Genomic DNA, 21349 nt, shown 5'->3' on the forward strand with positions numbered 1-21349 from the left:
AAACAGTATGCATACCTTGTCTCACCAAATGAGTCAAACAGTGTAACAGAGACAGGACAACCCTTGAAAAATGAATGAAAATTAAATTGAAAATTTTACATCAGATAGCAGAAGTGATTTTCTCTTTCAATTTATAAATGGCCATGATAGTTGGCAGAGGAAGATAATTTTTATTACTCAATTAAACATTTTCAATTTAATTTAGCAAAGCCAGCCCTAATACTGTGATATTTAAGACATTCTAACCTGAATTTTCATCTATGAAAATCCAGAAAACTTTACTTCATAAAGTTTAGCTTTGTCAGTTTCTGGAGAATGACATCCAATAAAGAAGTATCCCTGCACTGATGTTCCAAGAGAATAGGGAAATCTGATTCCAACTTCAGACAGCCTTTTGTTAGCAATAATTTGTCCATTCATATCTAAAATATGAATTGCATGATTGTTCCTATCAGCTATAACTATATTATCTGATGGTGTGGTCAGGATGTCAGCTGGGTGAAAAGGTCGTCGCTTAGAGTTAATATTGGGATTGCCTTCATATGTCCCTACCACATTTCCAGCCTGTCCAAGTATTACAATTCTACCAGTCTTTATATCTAATCCATCTACCACACAAATGTTTCCATTACTGGTACTTGTAATTCTCTCTGGAACTGTAAATAATGGTTTCCTGTTTTTATCTACTTCATATAAATTCAAATAATTTCCTGCATGATCCCTTACTAGCACTGAACTGTAACCGGTAGCACCTAAAAATGTTAACATTCCTTTAAGAAAGGATAAAAACTGGTACCGATCTACGACACCTGTAATGACCTTGTCCCTTGTTACATGGATACACAATGGCATAACTCTTGAATAACGCCATGATAAATGTATACTTAGAATTAGACAATTTCCCTGTTCTTTGGTCAACCGCCTGTAGCGTTTTGTTACCATCTACTGCTAAAATCAGATCTCCAGATGGGGTAATTGCCATGTCATGTACAACTATATTAAACTGTGAAATTATTTGCGGCTTTTCTTTTTTCAAATTTAAATGCAAAACAGTGTCATGAGTACCATCCGATATCCATATGGAACTGTCATGGCAGGGTGACATACAAAAAATGTTATTTATATCAGTTGTAAATTGTCTGGTAACTTCAATCTCTGTTTGTTCTTCTCTCATTTCTCCCTGTTCAGAATCTAATGTTGAGTTTAAGGAATTTCCTAGTGCAACTTCTAACATTGTTTTAGTCACTTGATTTTCTTTCTCCTTTTGAATTCCAACTTCTGACATTGATCTAGTCACTTGGTTTTCTTTCTCTCTTTGAATTCCAACGTCTGACATTATTCTTGTCTCTTGGTTTTCTTTCTCTCTTTGAATTCCAACTTCTGACATTATTCTTGTCTCTTGGTTTTCTTTCTCTCTTTGAATTCCAACTTCTGACATTATTCTAGTCTCTTGGTTTTCTTTCTCTCTTTGAATTCCAACTTCTGACATTATTCTTGTCTCTTGGTTTTCTTTCTCTCTTTGAATTCCAACTTCTGACATTATTCTTGTCTCTTGGTTTTCTTTCTCTCTTTGAATTCAAACTTCTGACATTATTCTTGTCTCTTGGTTTTCTTTCTCTCTTTGAATTCCAACTTCTGACATTATTCTAGTCACTTGGTTTTCTTTCTCTCTTTGAATTCCAACTTCTGACATTGATCTAGTCACTTGGTTTTCTTTCTCTCTTAGAATTCCAACTTCTGACATTATTCTTGTCTCTTGGTTTTCTTTCTCTCTTTGAATTCCAACTTCTGACATTATTCTTGTCTCTTGGTTTTCTTTCTCTCTTTGAAATCCAACTTCTGACATTATTCTTGTCTCTTGGTTTTCTTTCTCTCTTTGAATTCCAACTTCTGACATTATTCTAGTCACTTGGTTTTCTTTCTCTCTTTGAATTCCAACTTCTGACATTGATCTAGTCACTTGGTTTTCTTTCTCTCCTTGAATCCCATTTTCTGACATTGATCTAGTCACTTGGTTTTCTTTCTCTCTTTGAATTCCAACTTCTGACATTATTCTTGTCACTTGGTTTTCTTTCTCTCTTTGAATTCCAACTTCTGACATTATTCTAGTCTCTTGGTTTTCTTTCTCTCTTTGAATTCCAACTTCTGACATTATTCTTGTCTCTTGGTTTTCTTTCTCTCTTTGAATTCCAACTTCTGACATTGATCTAGTCACTTGGTTTTCTTTCTCTCTTTGAATTCCAACTTCTGACATTATTCTTGTCTCTTGGTTTTCTTTCTCTCTTTGAATTCCAACTTCTGACATTGATCTAGTCACTTGGTTTTCTTTCTCTCTTTGAATTCCAACTTCTGACATTGATCTAGTCACTTGGTTTTCTTTCTCTCTTTGAATTCCAACTTCTGACATTGATCTAGTCACTTGGTTTTCTTTCTCTCCTTGAATCCCATTTTCTGACATTGATCTAGTCACTTGGTTTTCTTTCTCTCTTTGAATTCCAACTTCTGACATTATTCTTGTCACTTGGTTTTCTTTCTCTCTTTGAATTCCAACTTCTGACATTATTCTTGTCTCTTGGTTTTCTTTCTCTCTTTGAATTCCAACTTCTGACATTGATCTAGTCACTAGGTTTTCTTTCTCTCTTTGAATTCCAACTTCTGACATTATTCTTGTCTCTTGGTTTTCTTTCTCTCTTTGAATTCCAACTTCTGACATTGATCTAGTCACTTGGTTTTCTTTCTCTCTTTGAATTCCAACTTCTGACATTGATCTAGTCACTTGGTTTTCTTTCTCTCTTTGAATTCCAACTTCTGACATTGATCTAGTCACTTGGTTTTCTTTCTCTCTTTGAATTCCAACTTCTGACATTGATCTAGTCACTTGGTTTTCTTTCTCTCTTTGAATTCCAACTTCTGACATTGATCTAGTCTCTTGGTTTTCTTTCTCTCTTTGAATTCCAACTTCTGACATTATTCTAGTCTCTTGGTTTTCTTTCTCACTTTGAATTCCAACTTCTGACATTATTCTAGTCTCTTGGTTTGTTTTCTCTCTTTGAATTCCAACTTCTGACATTATTCTAGTCTCTTGGTTTTCTTTCTCTCTTTGAATTCCCTCAACAAATTCATCTTCATAAATATATTTTTCCTTTTCTATAACATCATGCCCTTTATGAATATCAGTAAGACATTTCAGACAAATGTTTTCTTTACAAATTGCACAAAACAAACTGCACACATGATCCAAATGTTGATTGCATCTAATTTTCTTAAAATAAACATTTTTGTCTGAATCTTCACAAGATTTGTCTTCTAGTTCCTTCGTTTGAGACATATTATGGTTGGAAATATGTCCTTTCATAGAAAGGACACTTTTTTCATATATGCAATGTATCCACAAATTTACACTGGATGTGGTTTTTAGTCTCCGCCACCGTGTACATGATACGACACAAAGATACTTGTTCCAGTTTAACCAACTAACCAGGGATGTATATAAATAAATAATTCTATATCCTGTTTGTTTTTAATAAAAAAATATGAACCAATTTAAACGTAAGCTGTAAATATGTCTTTTTATTTCTGATAAATGAAAAATTACTAGACCTATTCTTAGGGTATTTTTTTATTTCTTAAAATACAGGTGTGTGATAACTTCCGGGCTATAAAGACCTTGACATTCAGTTATTTTACAAAATGTCAACAATATTTTTGTACTTCATGGTCTAGTGGTTTTGAAAAAAAAAGAAATTTATCAGGTCCTTTATAAAAAATACTAACAAATCTATACAAGTAATAGTAAATAAAAAGATATGTTTCACCTGTATAGTAAATTGCAAATGTTGGAAATAATGTGGAAAATAAAATAGCAATATTATACCTGTAAGTATAGAAAATGAAACTTCCCATAGGAACTCTGTTTATAGCTAAAACCGTGTCACTTTTACTATGAATTTTCATAAATAATATCGTAGAATATTCACCTCAATTGTTTTCAAATGTCAAAACATAGGGCTGTTCAGCATATTTTCAACTTTAATATGCATCAAACTTTTAAGAGTTTAAACTTATATACTAAAGTTCTGTACTACCCCTCCCTTCAAATGGGTCTTCCTTAGAATTCAATTTGGCAGCTATCAATGTGTATTTTTACTAGTAAATTTCCAATTGTCTATGAGATGTAGCCTATAGATCATATCTGGGAACCAGAACGTAAACAAAATAAAAACCACAAGAATATTATATATCTCCCCAAAAAGTGGTCCATGAAACAGCTGTATTTACAAAGTGCAACCAATATTTACATTTATTTAAATAGAAAAATCTTTAAAATCCCTTTTTCTCTCAACATTATTTATCCATTCAAATCATAGCCTAAAGGGAACCACTTCATGTACTCTTAACTTTCTTTTACAGTACAATGAATACCCCAACTCTTAATTTTTAAAGAAATTGAAAGATTTTAATTATTGTCAGCTCACCCTACTTGCATGTTTACTGACATGAAATGCCTAGAACCTGTTTAAAACTACTATGATAATAATTGAAAGCATTTCAGAACAAGAATGTGTCCCCAGTACACGGATGCCCCATCCGCACTATCATTTTCTATGTTCAGTGGACCGTGAAAATGGGGTAAAATCTCTAATTTGGCATTAAAATTAGAAAGACCATATCATAAAGAACATGTGTACTGTTTCAAATTGATTGGACCTCACCTTCATCAAAAACTACCTTGACCATAAACTTTAACCTGAAGCGGGACAGACGGACGAACGAACAGACAGATGAACGAACTGACAATAAACTAGAGATATCTTAAATTCTTAACTCAGTATAGCTACTCACCACTTTATAATGTTTTATAATATCCAATAAACTAGAGATATCTGTACTCAGTATAGTTACTCAACACTCTATAATACCCAATAGACTAGACGTATCTTTACCCTGTAGAGTAACTAACCACTTTATAATGTTTTATAATATCCAATAAACTAGAGATATTTGTACTCAGTATGGTTACTCACCACTTTATAATGTTTTATAATATCCATTAAACTAGAGATATCTGTACTCAGTATAGTTACTCACCACTTTATAATGTTCTATAATATCCAATTAACTAGAAGTATCTTTACTCAGTATAGTTACTCACCATTTTATAATTTTTTATAATATCCAATAAACTAGAAGTATCTTTACTCAGTATAGTTACTCACCACTTTATAATGTTTTATACTATCTATTAAACTTGAGGTATCTTTACTCAGTATAGTTACTCACCACTTTATAATACCCAATAGACTAGAAGTATCTTTACTCAGTAGAGCTACTCACCACTTTATAATGTTTTATAATATCCAATAAACTAGAGGTATCTTTACTCAGTATAGTTACTCACCACTTTATAATGTTTTATAATATCCAATTAACTAGAAGTATCTTTACTCAGTATAGTTACTCACCATTTTATAATTTTTTATAATATCCAATAAACTAGAAGTATCTTTACTCAGTATAGTTACTCACCACTTTATAATGTTTTATAATATCTATTAAACTTGAGGTATCTTTACTCAGTATAGCTACTCACCACTTTATAATGTTTTATAATATCCAATAAACTAGAAGTAACTTTACTTAGTATAGCTACTCACCACTTTATAATGTTTTATAATATCCATTAAACTTGAGGTATCTTTACTAAGAGTAGGTAAATACTCAGACTTTTCTTTCCTTGTCCACCAATTTTTTGGAGATCTACAATTGAAAACCATTTGTATGAAGCATAAAACAATTTTTTTTGCTGTAGCCATTTAAACCAATAAAACAACCTGAGTTTCAAGGATTTTTATGATTTGCTTTAATAAGATAATTTTGATCTAATGTAATATGTATCTTCATAGGTTAGTTCTGGGCTAAAGTTTCAGATTTTCTTGATCTGTAAGCATTTGTTTTCATTTAGCTTTCCAAACTGTTGGATATAAGGGTTTCTGATAAAGGGTTATGCCAGCTTTTCACAAAAAAATCTAATGATTTAAGTTGTTGTTGAGTATAATAAATGGTTCCAAGATTCTACAATCTTATATTTGACGTAAGATTGATAAGTATATGTAAGGCAAGGCAATCTATCAACCAGTATCATTTGGAACTATATAAAGTGAGTATATTGAGCACTTATGACTTATTCTATGCAAATTTGCTCTAACTCCCTATCTTTTTAATAAAAGAATTATAAGTGATACATAAACACACTTGATTTAAATGACATCTTTACTCTATGTGACCTTTAAATGACTTCAGTACTCCATAAAAGCTATATATGACATCATTATTCCAAGTCACCTTCAAACGACCTTTTTATTCCATAAAACCTTTAAATGACTTCTTTATTTCAAGTAACTCTTTATTCAATGTAACATTCAAATGACCTCTTTATTCAAAGTATCCTTCCAATGATCTCTTTCTTCCAAATAACTTTCAAATAACCTCTTTAGGTGTAATACCACCATTGATTTTCCCCTACTAGTCTTTGTTAAATTTGCACTTTTCAAAAGAATGTGCAGAATTTATCCTTGTTTCAAATAAAGAAAAACTTGGCATGAGTAAAGTTTTATCCTGTGCAGTTCCATAGAAAAAAATTCACATAACATTTCATTGCATATAAGAAAATAACCATTATTGGAAGTTAACCAATCAAATTTCTCCCCTTATCTTATCTGTGTACAAGGTTTAGTCACCATGTAACCTCAAGATTACAAAATTTTCTATAGAAATCCCAAATAAAAAATAATGGTGTTTTGAAATACCCAAGACATATGTTTATGACACAGAAATGGTTTTACTGCAATAAAATGTAGGATTCGTATACAACCGGATATGACGTACCATGATTTGGTGGTATTATACCTTTATTCCATGTAACCATCTAATTACTGATAGCTAACAAATTATCTACCTTGTTTGGCTGGAACTTGTGTAGTGGTAATGGTACAATTTGGCTCTAATATATTTTGGCGGAGCATCTGGGAATGGATTGTTGGCGATCAACTCGAGAACCTCCTCCTGCCCAGTAAGCAAACGATACACCATTGTAACAAACCAAGGATTATGTTGGTAGTTACCAAGGGCAGCAAACCACATCTGCCAATCCAATCTTGGTTGATGAGGTGCTGAAATTATACACAAAATATATTCTCTTTGGATTTATTCTCATAACATTAGAAGACTTTACACACGGACATCTTCAGCCAATGGAATGCTTGAAACACACCACAAACATGACCAGAATAGAAGTGATGAAATTCATTAATTTTCATGGGTACCATTTTATGTGAATTGAGGAAAACTCATCTTTTTATGATTATTTGAATTTTTTCTTATTAGCCAAAGTCGGCATACAAGCCTATAGAAAATGTGTACTTCAGTGAACATTTAAAATTGTGTTTCATCAATACCCATGGAATCAATATTTAGTTAGTATTCAACCAATGATAATGAATCCACAGTAAATAAGATAACTTGATGCATATAATTCCTTCTTTGATTACTGTGCATTCATTATTGTTCGTAGGATACATATTTTTGTTGATTTAGTGGGTATAAGTGAACCTGAATTTAAGTTTTTAAAATGTACAAATTTTCTATAGTTTACTCTACTGCTTTGGCAAAACCCTGAAATCAAATATTCATAAAAATACAATTTTCCCCCTATTTAAGAAAATTGGTATCCTGGAATATAAATGAATGAATAGTATTTGATATTGTTGTATTTTCCTATTCCTAAAAATGTCTTTTCATGTATCAACAATGAATCCTAAGTGGTGTTTCCAAAATGCCTGAGAATTTTTACTATGAATAATTCAATGAGAAATTATTTTGCATTTGTTAATAGTAAAACAAGATTGACATGCTGAAATATCTCACCAGATTATGATTTAATTTTACCTTCTGGTCAAGAGGTTACTACAGGTATAACAAAAACTTATCATTGGATCATTGAATCATCAATGATGATCATATCAAAGTCTGATAAACACTGTCATAAAGACATAGGAACCTTACAATGATTGTAAACAGAAAATATAGCTAACCTATAATAAAGTATCTGCAAATCTTATCAAGTTACAACAACTTAAAAGTTGTGATCAAGCAAACTATGCTAATTTTGGCAAAATCATGAACTCAAATATCCATAAAAATATAATTTCTAACTTATTTATGAAAACTGGTACCCTTGAAATGGAATGAATCAGTATTTGATTTTGTTGTGATTTTCTATTCATAAAAATGTCTTTCCACATATCAACAATCTATTCAAAGTAACTGTTTATAAGGAATGATGTCAAGGTCAGATTAACCACATCTCTTTATCAATACTGTTATCCCTATACTCACCAACAATAGGTAGTTTCCTAGACAGGTTACCAGGTTTATACAAGAACTCATACTCTTTCCAACCTGTCTGCATACTGTTACTGCCTTCTACAATGACTTCTGGTCTACCACCGACACCAGTCATTCTACACAAAAACAAATTAGATGTAAATTTGGTTTGAATTTTTTTCTTTTTTTTTTTCATTAGAAGTCAGTATGACAAGCAGTAGAAGTACTCTTTCTTTGCTATGATTTGTGACATAAATCTATACATAACATCCTTTATTTTCAATCACAGTAAATTTAAGCAATAAATCACCTTTGTACACAACAATTTCTGGTCTTCTTGTCATTACAACTATTGGCTCATCTGACCAAAAAAATCAAAGATATATGTTGTTGCCCATACCTGAATATGAATGACAGTATCACAAAATTAAATCATATTTTTAGGCAAATTTTCTAATCTGCCAAGGACATAAAGTCAAAGTTCCCAAATTGCATTGACTACCCAAATTGCACCTATTCAACACAAGAGTGCACACGCTAAAATGTGTCGCCTTTTTTACTAATCATTGATATTATGTTGATAGTCCCTAAATATAAAGCTTTATTACAACTGTCACATAAACTTAACATTAACCAAGAAAATCAACCATTGACCAATGAACCATGTAAATGAGGTCAAGGTCAGATGAACCATGCCAGGCAGGCATGTACAGCTAACAATTATTCCATACAACAAATATAGTTGACCCATTGCTAATACTGTGAAAGTACTTTAATTCGTGGATATTAATTTTCTTGGTTTAAGCAAGTTTTATATGTTCGTGGGTTTTTAAATTTGTGGATTTCAGTTTTCAAAAAAAAAATTAATTAAAGCCTTATGAACGAAGGTTACAAATAGTCTGGATTGAAGGAAATTGCAAAGAAAACATTGACCCGTGTAAATCGTAGTGAAAACACTAATTAACCCAAGATAAAGTGATCATCAGATTAAGGACCATCAAAGGTGTTAATTAGGCCATAAACATGTCACCTAAATAAATCAGTATCATAAACAAATGCTATAAACGTATCTTGAATTGTCAAATAATTCTTATCAAAATCAAGCCCAGCATTAAACTATTATTTCTCATATGTACGAGAATTATGAGGATATAAAATGAACACTTTATCATACTAACATATCAATATCGGAAATCTGACTTTCATCGGAAAAAAATAATTTTATGAGAATTAAAAGATCAAAAGTTATGTTCTGTGACTGCTATTAAAGTATTCTCTGATTCGAGGTTATGCAATATATTCTCTAGACCATATCAGTAGTCAAACCTTCATGGGGATCTTTCCGTGTCTTCATTTGGACAATGGTTGTTTTATTTCGTTGGACACTTAAATTCGTGGATAAAGTCATCCACGAAAACCACGAAAATTGGTACCCCACGAATAAAAGTACTTTCACAGTAGTTTAAGAAAAACAGACCAAAACACAAAAAGTTAACAGAGCAAACGAACCGTGATAATGAGGTCAAGGTAAAAAAAACCTGTGTGACTGACATATAGATCATAAAATATTTCCATACAGCAAATATAGTTGACCTATTGCATATAGTATTAGGAAAAAAGACAAAAAATCAAAATCTTAACTTTGACCACTGAACCATGAAAATGGGGTCAAGGTCAGATGACACCTGCCAGCTAGACATATACACCTTACAATCATCCCATACACCAAATATAGTAGACCTATTGCATACAATATACAAAAACAGACCAAAACACAACCAGGTGATCTGCAGGGCGCAGATTTGTACGACCTCTGAACAGTTGGGAGTTGGGACAAGTATGGACACAACATTCAAGCTTGATACAGCTCTGAATTTTGATTGTGATCAAATTCTTGACATAATATGAGTTTCTGACACATAACAAATGTCAAGATCTTACAAAACTATTATGCAATATTGTGCAATTAAAGATTTCTTCTTTAAAGTTTTCAAATATTTGGAATTTGAGAAATTTGGAAAAAAAAAATTAAAACTACTACCTACCCCCTTTTTTTGCAATAAGTCCAAAATCTGACATTTCTTTATACATTATTTACAAGTAGTGTAAGGAAGGTAAATCCAAACATACCAAATATGGTATATTAACTGTTTTTGAACTACCTCCCTTACACTGCTTTTAAATTGTCTTAATTGTCCATTGACTAGAAAAACCTAGTTTTCCCCCTTTTTTTGCCCCTAATTCCAAAACATTTTTAGCCATAACCCCCCAAAGTCATTACTAACCATCCCTTAATGGTATGAAAACTTGTGGTATAATTTTAGAGAAATTCATCCACTTAAACACAAGTTATTGTTTGAAAACTACAAAAATGCTTATATTTTGCCCCCTTTTTGGCCCCTTATTCCTAAACTATTCGGACTATGACCCCCAAAATTAATCCCAACCTTTCTTTAGCGGTATTGAACCTTCAGGTAAAAATTTATACAGATCCATTCACTAAATCTAAAGTTATTGTTTGGAAAACCTAGTTTTCCCCCTTTTTTTGCACCTGATTTCTCCTTTTTTTTTACCCCCAATTCCAAAACATATTAAATTATTTAAATATACGCAAAAACCTTCACAATTTATATCAACAGACGAAGCATTCGCTGGAAAAAGTAAATCTACAAAAGCCACTCCCCATGCGACGTTGACAAAAAGTCATTTTTTTAATAATGAGCAAATTAAATATGTTACAAGTATCCATTTCTTTAAAAAAAATAATAGTAAGCATGGACTCATGGCAAATTGTTTCTAAATATTTATAGAATAAAATAAAGCATCTGTTATTTGATTTTCAAGGCTGTGAATTTTAGCATGGATGCAATTTGGGTACTTGTCATTACAGAATCATGGACTATTTGGAGGGGTTCAAACCCATTTTTCTATGATTCAATGTGGATTCAAATTTAAATTAGTGGAACCATATGGTAAATAATGACACATTTACAAAATAAACACAGTATGGAAACTTTTGTCTCGATCATAAATAAACGTAGGTGACAAAACTGTCAAAACTGGTGCAATTTGGGGTACTAACACATTATGTATCCTTTGGGGTACTAAAACATTATGTATCTATTAACTTGTACAAAATGAATCCAAGTTTATTAGATTTAGCTTAACATTACAAAAAAGAGCCTTAAACACAAACAGAACCAAAGTCAATCATTACAATATTGATAATAATCTTGGGAATATAATGATAGCCAAACTTTAGTTTATAAATGTTAAAAATATGATCAAAAACAGCCACATAATTGTATAATTAAAACATGAAAATAAATCCAACAAATATATACATGTTTCCATCATGCAAAGCTACTAAAATAACAAGAACTAACATAAAAGACTTACTGGGACACACAGACAGAAAAATGACCCAAAGCAGCAAACAAGGACAGAGACTATGAAAAAAATGGTGTTAAGTCTTACGTTCTAAACAGTCCATATGAACTGGTAATTTGGAAGGGGTCAACTTTTTCATTGACATTACGAACTACTGGTGGAATTTTTTGGTTTGACTTCCAATCTAATTCATTAGTATAAGGAACCTGCAATCAGAAATGTTTAAAGACTTTATCTAATTTCAGTCTTTCATGCATTATGTACTTTTTAAACATGCACTATTGAATTGAGCTATTGACAAAGGGAACCAAGTTTTGATAGGTTATAACCAATTCAGATCTTTTTCAGAAAAGCTGATATTGATCCTGACCAATCAGATCCATGGTTTCATTTGACTATAGCAATATAGACTAGCAAACATCTGTAAACTAGAAATGTATCAATGGTCAGGACTGATTGGTTGGTTGTTGTTTTATGTCCAGTGGCAAGTATTTCATGCATATATAGGATAAGAAAACAACAATGAAGTAACACACGTAAAAATAAGACATCAAAGTCTGCCGTGACAATGTCCCATGTTAACAATTCCCTGTACCTTCTAAATAATCCATATGAACTTGCTATGTGAAATTCTTTAGTTTTTTCATGCATTCTTGTAATATCTGTTGGGAGTAGTTTCTGTGATGGACGATGGATACCTGTTGTAAACGGTACCTAAAATATTGAATATTTTCTTCATTTCATACAAAAGGAACTATCAAATTATATGAACATGATTAAATAACATTTCATTAAAACAAAACTATTTTTAACATTTAGAGTGTCAAAATCACTTTATACATGTATTATCACTTCCTATCTAAAACTAAATAATTTTTAAATGAATTCTAAAATAATAGTCCAGTAACTGCTTACGCTTCCAGAGCACATTGATTTGTCCTTTTTTTTTTATTTGTTTATTGATACTTAACCTTTTTTCAGTGTACTAGCTTACTGTCAAATAACCAACCAGGGGTTCAAATTAACATTTGGTACTAAAAGGTCCAGGACCTTTGACACTCCAAACTGAAAGGTCCACAGCCTAAATTCCAGGTCCTACTTTTACTTGAAATATTTCATAACTCAGTCAAGATACAAAATTAATGTGCTTTTGGTGTTAGGTTAGCTTGTTTCATTGTCCATGTCACTGTTGTATAGCATGTTAAATAATAAATGTATAATTGTCTTTTATATTATGAATTCAAATAAAAAAAATTTTGGTATTGGGGAGGGTGTCACTGTGGGTGGTTGTGTTGTCTCAGCGATTGGTAATTAATTACTAATTAAACCATTATATTAAACAGTTCACTATTATATTAGTTCCTCTGTGAAAATAAAGTATGAAACTTCCAGATTTTTACTTGCCCTTCAAAATTGAGAAATTACCTCTTGGAATTGTTATATGTTTACACTATAAAAACATCTACATGTAATATCAACATTTATCAATGATAAAAAAAATTACTGTCACATTTTATTGGATTTTGACATGAAAATTTGTGAACTAAAAGAAATTTTGAGTTTCTGTATAAAATATTTCCTACATGCTTTTTCTTTCTTTTCAATATATCTTTTGGTTTTCGATTCTAGTGTTTGCATTTCATCATCATAGATGTATTTTGTCACCTGCCTCAAGGTTTTGTATAATATACAAATCCTTGTCTGCCTGGAATTATTATTTTTTTTATTGTATTTGATCGGTAAACCCGGAATTACCTTTATCCCCCCGCCCCAGAATATGAATGATCCGGTAATGTAATTGTCTTTATTTCCAGTTTATGACATCCATTCTTTTTCAGTGATGCTTTTGTCAGTCAGATAGGATTTTACTCGGATTTACACATTACTTGTTGGCAATTTTCGGTATAAAGCTGTGGTTGAACGAAATGAACATCGCTGTCATGAATGATAAACATGATAAAGATGAAAATATATTTTAAAATTGTTTGGAAATTTTGGTTAAAAGAGTCGGCAAAGTCAATTTTTATTTTCCTTAAAATCGAAGGTCCGTCGGACGTAGCTAGTAACCAAAATGAAAGTCCGATTGCAATAGTGGAAGGTCCTGGACCTCGGACCACCGCTAATTTGAACCCCTGCCAACTAGTTTTCAGGCTTTAATATCACATACTAGTCACTGAAGATACACCTGCTTCAGTGATTTTAAAAGCAGATGCATACTGTCAAACCATTTTTTAACAAAAAGCTAACAGTGTCAACAAGCTTCATATTGCAATTCACAGCAGCTGCCATTTTTTGTATGTTTTTATATTCAAGTGTAAGCCTTAAAAAAATGTCCCATAGTAATCTTTGCCAAGATATTATTATACAACGGATATAAAATTAGACAAACCTGAACAAGAGGATATGGTGAACGCCATATAATGAGGTCAACTGAAGATGTAAATTAGGTCACTTAGAGGTTCTAATAAAACAACCTCTGTTATTGATATGTATCAAACAGGGGAAAAAATCTCAGCTTGTCTTATTCCATTTCATCTTGAAAGTCAATAATCTGTCACATAATATAATGTGTCACCTTGGTTGTGAAACACTTTACATGTAACATTACTTACCAGACTTAAACAGAACATTGCTACAGCAAGCACACCGAACACTAGACATAAAACAGCTGACCATACTTTCCATACAATACTTGAATCGGTTATGAAACATCTAGAAAATAAAATTTAGATCACAAACATATAGCACAGCTGGCCATACTTTCCATACTTTAGTAGAGTAAAATATAAAACATTTATAAAATACAATTTAGATCACAAACATATATAACTCTACTCACCAAACTTTCAAAACATTATTGAATTCATTAGATAACTAGATATGGACAATGTCCCTCCTTCTTTTCAGCTCTGCCATATGCATGAGTATTGTTCCAAATATTTTAGATATTTTAGAGATTGTTATGTTGTCCACACGACACAAATGATGCCTGACTATAGAAAGTTATGAATTTAACACCATGCATGATGATGTAACTGTCGGATGAGATAGCCTGACAAACCATGATCTCTTTATGTAGCTAGTACCAAAAAAATGACTAAATCCAACTACCTGTCATTTTCAGAATAATATCAATATTTGAAATAAATCAAAATCCTGTGGCAATGTACACTTCCATTATGTGTATGAACAGCCTACAAAATATTAAAGCTGTACCTCTAAAACTGTAGGAGGACTAACAAATAATGTATCCTAATCTAGATGGACAGACGGATGGGAGGTCCCATTAATGGATGGACGGACAGTACAATGGACAGACGGACAGGGGTAAATTAATATGCCCCCATCCCTGACATTTTGTCGCGGGTGCATAATAAAACGTCTGTATAATAAGATTTTGAACACTAAAACACAAAACTTAATACTGACGACCAGACAGTCAATACAATACTGTAGTCAAATTATTGTAATTATATAAAGCTCTAAATCATGAGATAAGAAAATGGTTGATCAAACTTTCCATACAGTACTGGAATCAGAGAGTATTGCATATGCTTTTCAATGTCACCTAATGACAGGAACATTGGATGAGTGAACAAATATGATAGACAAGCTTTGTAGTGGGAAGATTTTGTGTTTTCAATTTATATTGTAAAAAAGGCATTCTTGATATCATATAATTTCAAGTAATTTTCTATGTCCAAGGGCCACATCTAATATAGTAGTCTAAAAATATGAACTAAACACCAAGACAAATACTTATTATTTTTTTTGTCAAATTTGTCTACCTGGGGTTGTGAGTTATACTGAAATGTTTATAACTTTTTAGAAATTTTTTTTGTAAGTTTTTGGTGAAACGAATTGCTGTATCTCAACTTGGCAAGTATACAGTATTCATGATAATTTAGTTAAGAGTAACATATGAAGGGTTATTTAACATATACTGACATACTGACCTTAAAACAGAAAGAAGAACTTCATATCCCAGAGATACACAACCTATTACTATTGTCCATGGAACTATTTGTTCTAACCAATGGTCAAATTCTTTAGAACTAAAAGCTATAAAATAATAAAACAGATAATGAACATAAATATATATTCAGAACAAAGAATGTGCACATAGTACACAGAGGCCCACAGGCACTATCATTTTCTATGTTCATTGGACCGTAAAACTGAGGTCAAAAGTCTAATTTGGCATTAGATCAAAGGGAACATGTGTTTAATCATTTAGTAATTCAGTGGTTGCTGTTGGTTGCTGTCTGTTATAATTGATTTTCTTTTTTGTTTTGTCATGCCTTCGGTTTTCTTATTTGGATTGTTTCACATATTGTCATATCTGGGCCATTAAAACCATACCATACAGTATGTATTTTACTTTTTATTAATATGCTCAAAAGTACATCATTTGTATTCTGATGATGGACAGGTGTATCATTGGCAATCATACCACATCTGCTTATTTTTACATTTACCATGGCCTCAGATGTGTAGGATAGATCCACATAGTATAATGGCCAGGATTTCATACTTTGTCAAATTTGTTGTTGAGATTGTTTATCAGGAAATTTTATATTACTTTTAAAATTCCTGTCCCTTGACTGTCATACAAGCGAGAGGTTTAGCTAGCTATAAAACCAGGTTAAATACACCATTTTCTACATGAAATGCCTGTACCAAGTCAGGAATATGACAGTTGTTATCCTTTCGTTTGATGTGTTTGAGCTTTTGATTTTGCCATTTGCTTATAGACTTTCGTTTAGAATTTTCCTCAGAATTCTGTATTGTTCTATTTTTCAATGTTTTTTCTCTTTATATAAAAAAATAAAAGTTCAAATAAAATGCTACCTCAACAGTAATTTGTAGACTATAGATATTTTACCTATTTCAGACTTTATAGAAAAACTTGGACTGGTTACCACTTGTAATGAAAACAGCTTCCAAGTCTGGTAACCTATGTAACATACTGTTACTATCTCAAAAATGTTAGATAAAAGTCCAGTAGATCTTGTTCTCTTCCTTCCTGAAATAAAAAAAAACAATAGTCAATGGTACTATAATATGTTGACTTATATTAGGTCAAATATACAGTAATATGAATGGTTACACTTGTAGTCAAATTGTACAATGTCAAGTGTGTGTAATATACAATAATATGAATGGTTACACTTGTAGTCAAATTGTACAATGTCAAGTGTGTGTAATATACAATAATATGAATGGCTACACTTGTAGTCAAATTGTCCAATGTCAAGTGTGTGTAATATACAATAATATGAATGGCTACACTTGTAGTCAAATTGTACAATGTCAAGTGTGTGGAATATACAATAATATGAATGGCTACACTTGTAGTCAAATTGTACAATGTCAAGTGTGTGTAATATACAATAATATGAATGGCTACACTTGTAGTCAAATTGTACAATGTCAAGTGTGTGTAATATACATTGTAATATGTGATTTACAGTAGAAGGCTGCCAGTACTATTAAGATCTGTATATAAACTGTTTGTTTACCAGGAGTGGGCAGTTATGGTATTAAGTGTGATTAAACCTCAAAACAAGTGTTTGTTGACTTTTCAACAAGTTTATGTTTGGTCAAGATAATTTGTTGTTTCAGAAAACTGAACTATTTTAATAAAAGTTTCTGTTCTTATAATCTTGATAATGAATAAAATTCAATGTATACTTTGGAAACATTTATTGATACATAAGACTGGAATCATATAAGAATATAGGGAAATTTTCAGCTTTATTAACATGTGAATACTGTTTTTTTTTCACCTCCTACATCGATCTCTCCACACCTATATAGACTTTATATTGACTTTGATCATTGGTAATTAGACCTTTAAAAGTGACAAAGATTCAGTCATTTATCTGCTAATTTACTTTATGTTCATAAACTTGAACAATCAAACAGTTTTTATTTTCCAATTTTTCTTTTAGTGAGGAGAACTACATGTATCTAACTTTCTAAAATTCTTTTCAAACAGATAATTTTGACAAAAATCTTAAACCATCTAATCTGTTTTACCTTTCTTTCCAAATGTCTGGTCATCTAGTAATGGAATACATAGAACTATGGTCAAAAGATTGAAGAAGTTATAGTTCCCTGTCAGTATGATCAAGATCTGTAGCATTAGCTGAAATTAGACAATGTTGCAAAAAACATTTATAATTGTTGTACGAAGAAGACGATGCATTTTGAACCTGTAAAGAGCCATTCTATCTGGGTCATGTGTTTGTATGTATACTTTTATTCGAAGTAGTTGGGTGTTGATAGTTGGTTTGGTACAGTGTACTGTGCAGTATTTTTGACATTTTCTGTTGTCACTTTCATGTATTATGATTTTAATATACATTTAAGAAGCTGAATCAGTGTATATGTTTTTTTTATATTCAAAATGCATTCAGGAATTATAAGAATTGTGGTAAATATGGTAAAATGTTCAGCTACGCTAAATCAGCCACAATTTATGACCATATGAATTTGTTCTTTGGAGCAATCTGGTTTCTTCATTGCCCAACCTAAGTTAAATGTACCAATCAGGTAGTCAAGTCAACTTTTATTGCTCTCCATTGAGAAATGAAAAAAATATTTAATTTACAATTCAGATGTATTTTTGTTTACAGAAATCCTTGTTCAAAGGGCAATAACTCCAATAAATAGTCAAATACATTTTTCTGAGCTTATTTGTAGATCTTGCATATTGCTGATCATTTTTGCTGTTCATTGTTTCTGCCTTTCTATTAGAGTTATCAAGATACTTTAATTTCAGAAATGATTGATGATTTATCAATTTCTGAGAAATAGTTGTGCATATGGCTGGGGACATGGACACCAGGGTACTCCAATTGTGTCCATCAACTTTGTTTAGGAAAAGTAAAACTAATAGCTCAGAGCCTCAGATAGCTACAGTACCCTGGAAATAATATTGTCCCGCATTGACTAACTATTCTAATATAAAAAAAAAGAAGATGTGGTATGATTGCCAATGAGACAACTCTCCACAAGAGATCAAAATGACACAGAAATCAACAACTATAGATCACCGTATGGCCTTCAACAATGGGCAAAGCCCATACCGCATAGTCAGCTATAAAAGGCCCTGAAATGACAATGTAAAACAATTCAAACAAGAAAACTAACGGCCTTATTTATATAAAAAAATGTACGAAAAACAAATATGTAACACATAAACAAACGACAACCACTGAACTACAGGCTCCTGACTTGGGACAGGTACATATATACATAATGTGGCGGTTTAACATGTTAGCGGGATCCCAACCCTCCCCCTAACCTGGGACAGTGGTTTAACAGTACAACATAAGAATCAGTTGAAAAAGGCTTAACCAATCAGATGACAATAATACAAGTGGACGTGGCCGGGTATTTGTACATCCCAACAACAAAAAGACACTAGAGACAGATCTGAGAGGTACTCGTACTGATCACTGCTTAATTAACACTACTCACTTTTTGGACAAATCATCATGGAAATACCCGATGAATTGAGCGCTTTGTTAGCTGCCATAAAGTTGACTGGAAAAGAACCTGCCTGGAAGTTCTCGGCAAGTTCTGACCAGGTGTCAGTACAGTTGACGTGGATCAAGACAAAGGCTAAGGAACCAGAGGCATCCTTTAGTAAATCCAAGCCGGCCCTGAAAAGTAAGCCACCATCCACCAGGAGAAGAGACGCAAAGCGTTTTGACCAGTGGATGGCAACAAAAACAGACGTGATACCTGCTGACAAAGTCCAACAAACACCATCACACAAACAGAGGCAAGAGACAGCGTAGTTGGACATGTACTAACACCAACTAAGTACAAAGGGGAACCAGTTGGGGTTGTAGTCAATAGGGATATTGTCACCAGTCCCTACAACCCCAACAAGGCCTGCCACCGCCTGGTATTTTACACCTCCACCAATGACAGAGGCAAGCACAGTAGGATGAACTTTGAAGACGGGTTCGACATCGACCACCCAGACCTACTGCGCACACCACCGCACACATCGCCCGTCATCACTGAAGAATCCAAAGAGGTAATACAATCAGCCATACAAGCAGCACGACCTGATACTCCGTACCAGCAACACCAACGCAGTCGGAGTAAAATGAAGGCCAAAAGACAGACAGACTCCAGTCTATAGAATAGGTTGCTACAGTCCGCGATATCCAGACAGGATAGTCGGACTTTAAACATCCACATATCATCATCATCTGAAAGTACTCGCAGTTAACTGACAGCTAGTTCAAAGCCACTAACAACTAATAAAATCAAAGCCTTAAAGGCTGTAAAAGCAATTGCTGCCATGTTAATGTTTGGGGACTTTTATTTTTCATCCACATATATACAAGAATTAAACCTGACATGAGTGTTGTCTAGTTAAAAGTAAGAAGGTTTTAACTTTATATAAATAAAAGACTTTAGCAGAAAGTCATTTTTAATATGTTTTATATTTCACAAGGAGACAACACGTTTACCAGGCTAAAGTTGGGGTCAAATATACATGTGCTGAAACATATAACTCAAAAAGAAATCATCATGGATTATCCCCTGGTAGTGTTTGTAACTTCCTTGGCAATAATTTCCTTTATTGATTTAATTTTAACAATTTTCATTATTAATTTATATTTAACCATTAACACAAATGATTAAGTTAAAACATTTCAACTTTCCAGACGCAAATGTTAAAAAACGGGAAAGAAATAAAATATCTTACAAGACATAAACATGTAAAGAATAAATGTATATTTCAGCTTAATAAAAATATTTTCATAATGTTACTTTGTCATCATTTTTATAAACATTCATGTTTTTTAATATATATTTTTAATGGTACAACTTCCCAGTGGTACGAGTTTACGTTGGTACGAGTTAACTTTTTTGGTACGAGTTAACGTGGTACGAGTTTTCCGTGGTACGAGTTAACTTGCTTCCATCATTTTTAAAACTAAGTTCCAAACATTATTGCTCAGTTGATATGTGTCCTTCTGATGCGGTACGAGCACAGGCACTTGTTTCTATCCATAGGAAGGTCGATTATCCATATAAACAAGTGCATGTGGGTACGAGATAACTACAATTCTCATGCAATCCCGAAAAGGGGGGTCATCACAGACAAACATGACATTAAATCGTTATCACTGAACTAGTATATATATATTGTATAGGGGCCAGCTGAAAGACGCCTCCGGGTGCGGGAATTTTTCGCTGCATTGACGACCTGTTGGTGACCTTAATTCTGCTGTTGTATGTTTTTCTATGGTCGGGTTCTCTTTGACAAATTCCCCATTTCCATTCTCAATTTTATTATACGAACAAGAACAAACAGCTCTACGTTGCTTTGATATTTATCAATTTTCAGGAAACATTGCGAAAATTGATCTTCAATATTTCGAAAACATGTGAAATAAAATTGCTAACACGGTGGACCGTCGAGTGTCAACAAACGTAGTAGACTTGTTCACTGAAAAGACGAGGATAATGGTTTCATCTGACATTTGTTATGCAAACCCAGTTTTGATCATGATATTTAAAAAGACGTACTTTTTTTTCAATC

The 21349-nt window shown here is 32.4% G+C and overlaps 1 protein-coding gene and 1 pseudogene across 2 annotated transcripts in view; both read right to left on the reverse strand.

Moving 5' to 3' along the window:
* Positions 1–21349, reverse strand: part of LOC139481056 (lipase maturation factor 2-like) — a 57591-nt gene that overhangs the window by 11151 nt on the left and 25091 nt on the right. The window contains exons 8-15 of one of the 2 annotated variants that reach the window (XM_071264111.1): positions 17815–17923; positions 16658–16798; positions 15729–15834; positions 14385–14484; positions 12368–12486; positions 8395–8519; positions 6956–7169; positions 5655–5757 (exon numbers count right to left, since the gene is read on the reverse strand). In XM_071264111.1, coding sequence (XP_071120212.1) covers positions 5655–5757; positions 6956–7169; positions 8395–8519; positions 12368–12486; positions 14385–14484; positions 15729–15834; positions 16658–16798; positions 17815–17923 — 1017 coding nt within the window. Of the gene's footprint in view, positions 1–5654; positions 5758–6955; positions 7170–8394; positions 8520–11859; positions 11979–12367; positions 12487–14384; positions 14485–15728; positions 15835–16657; positions 16799–17814; positions 17924–21349 lie in introns of both variants that reach the window. The other variant, XM_071264112.1, reaches the window with a different exon arrangement.
* LOC139482508 (uncharacterized) lies at positions 259–1540 on the reverse strand (annotated as a pseudogene).

This window comes from Mytilus edulis, chromosome 7 (assembly GCF_963676685.1).
Source record: "Mytilus edulis chromosome 7, xbMytEdul2.2, whole genome shotgun sequence".
NCBI lineage: Eukaryota > Metazoa > Mollusca > Bivalvia > Mytilida > Mytilidae > Mytilus > Mytilus edulis.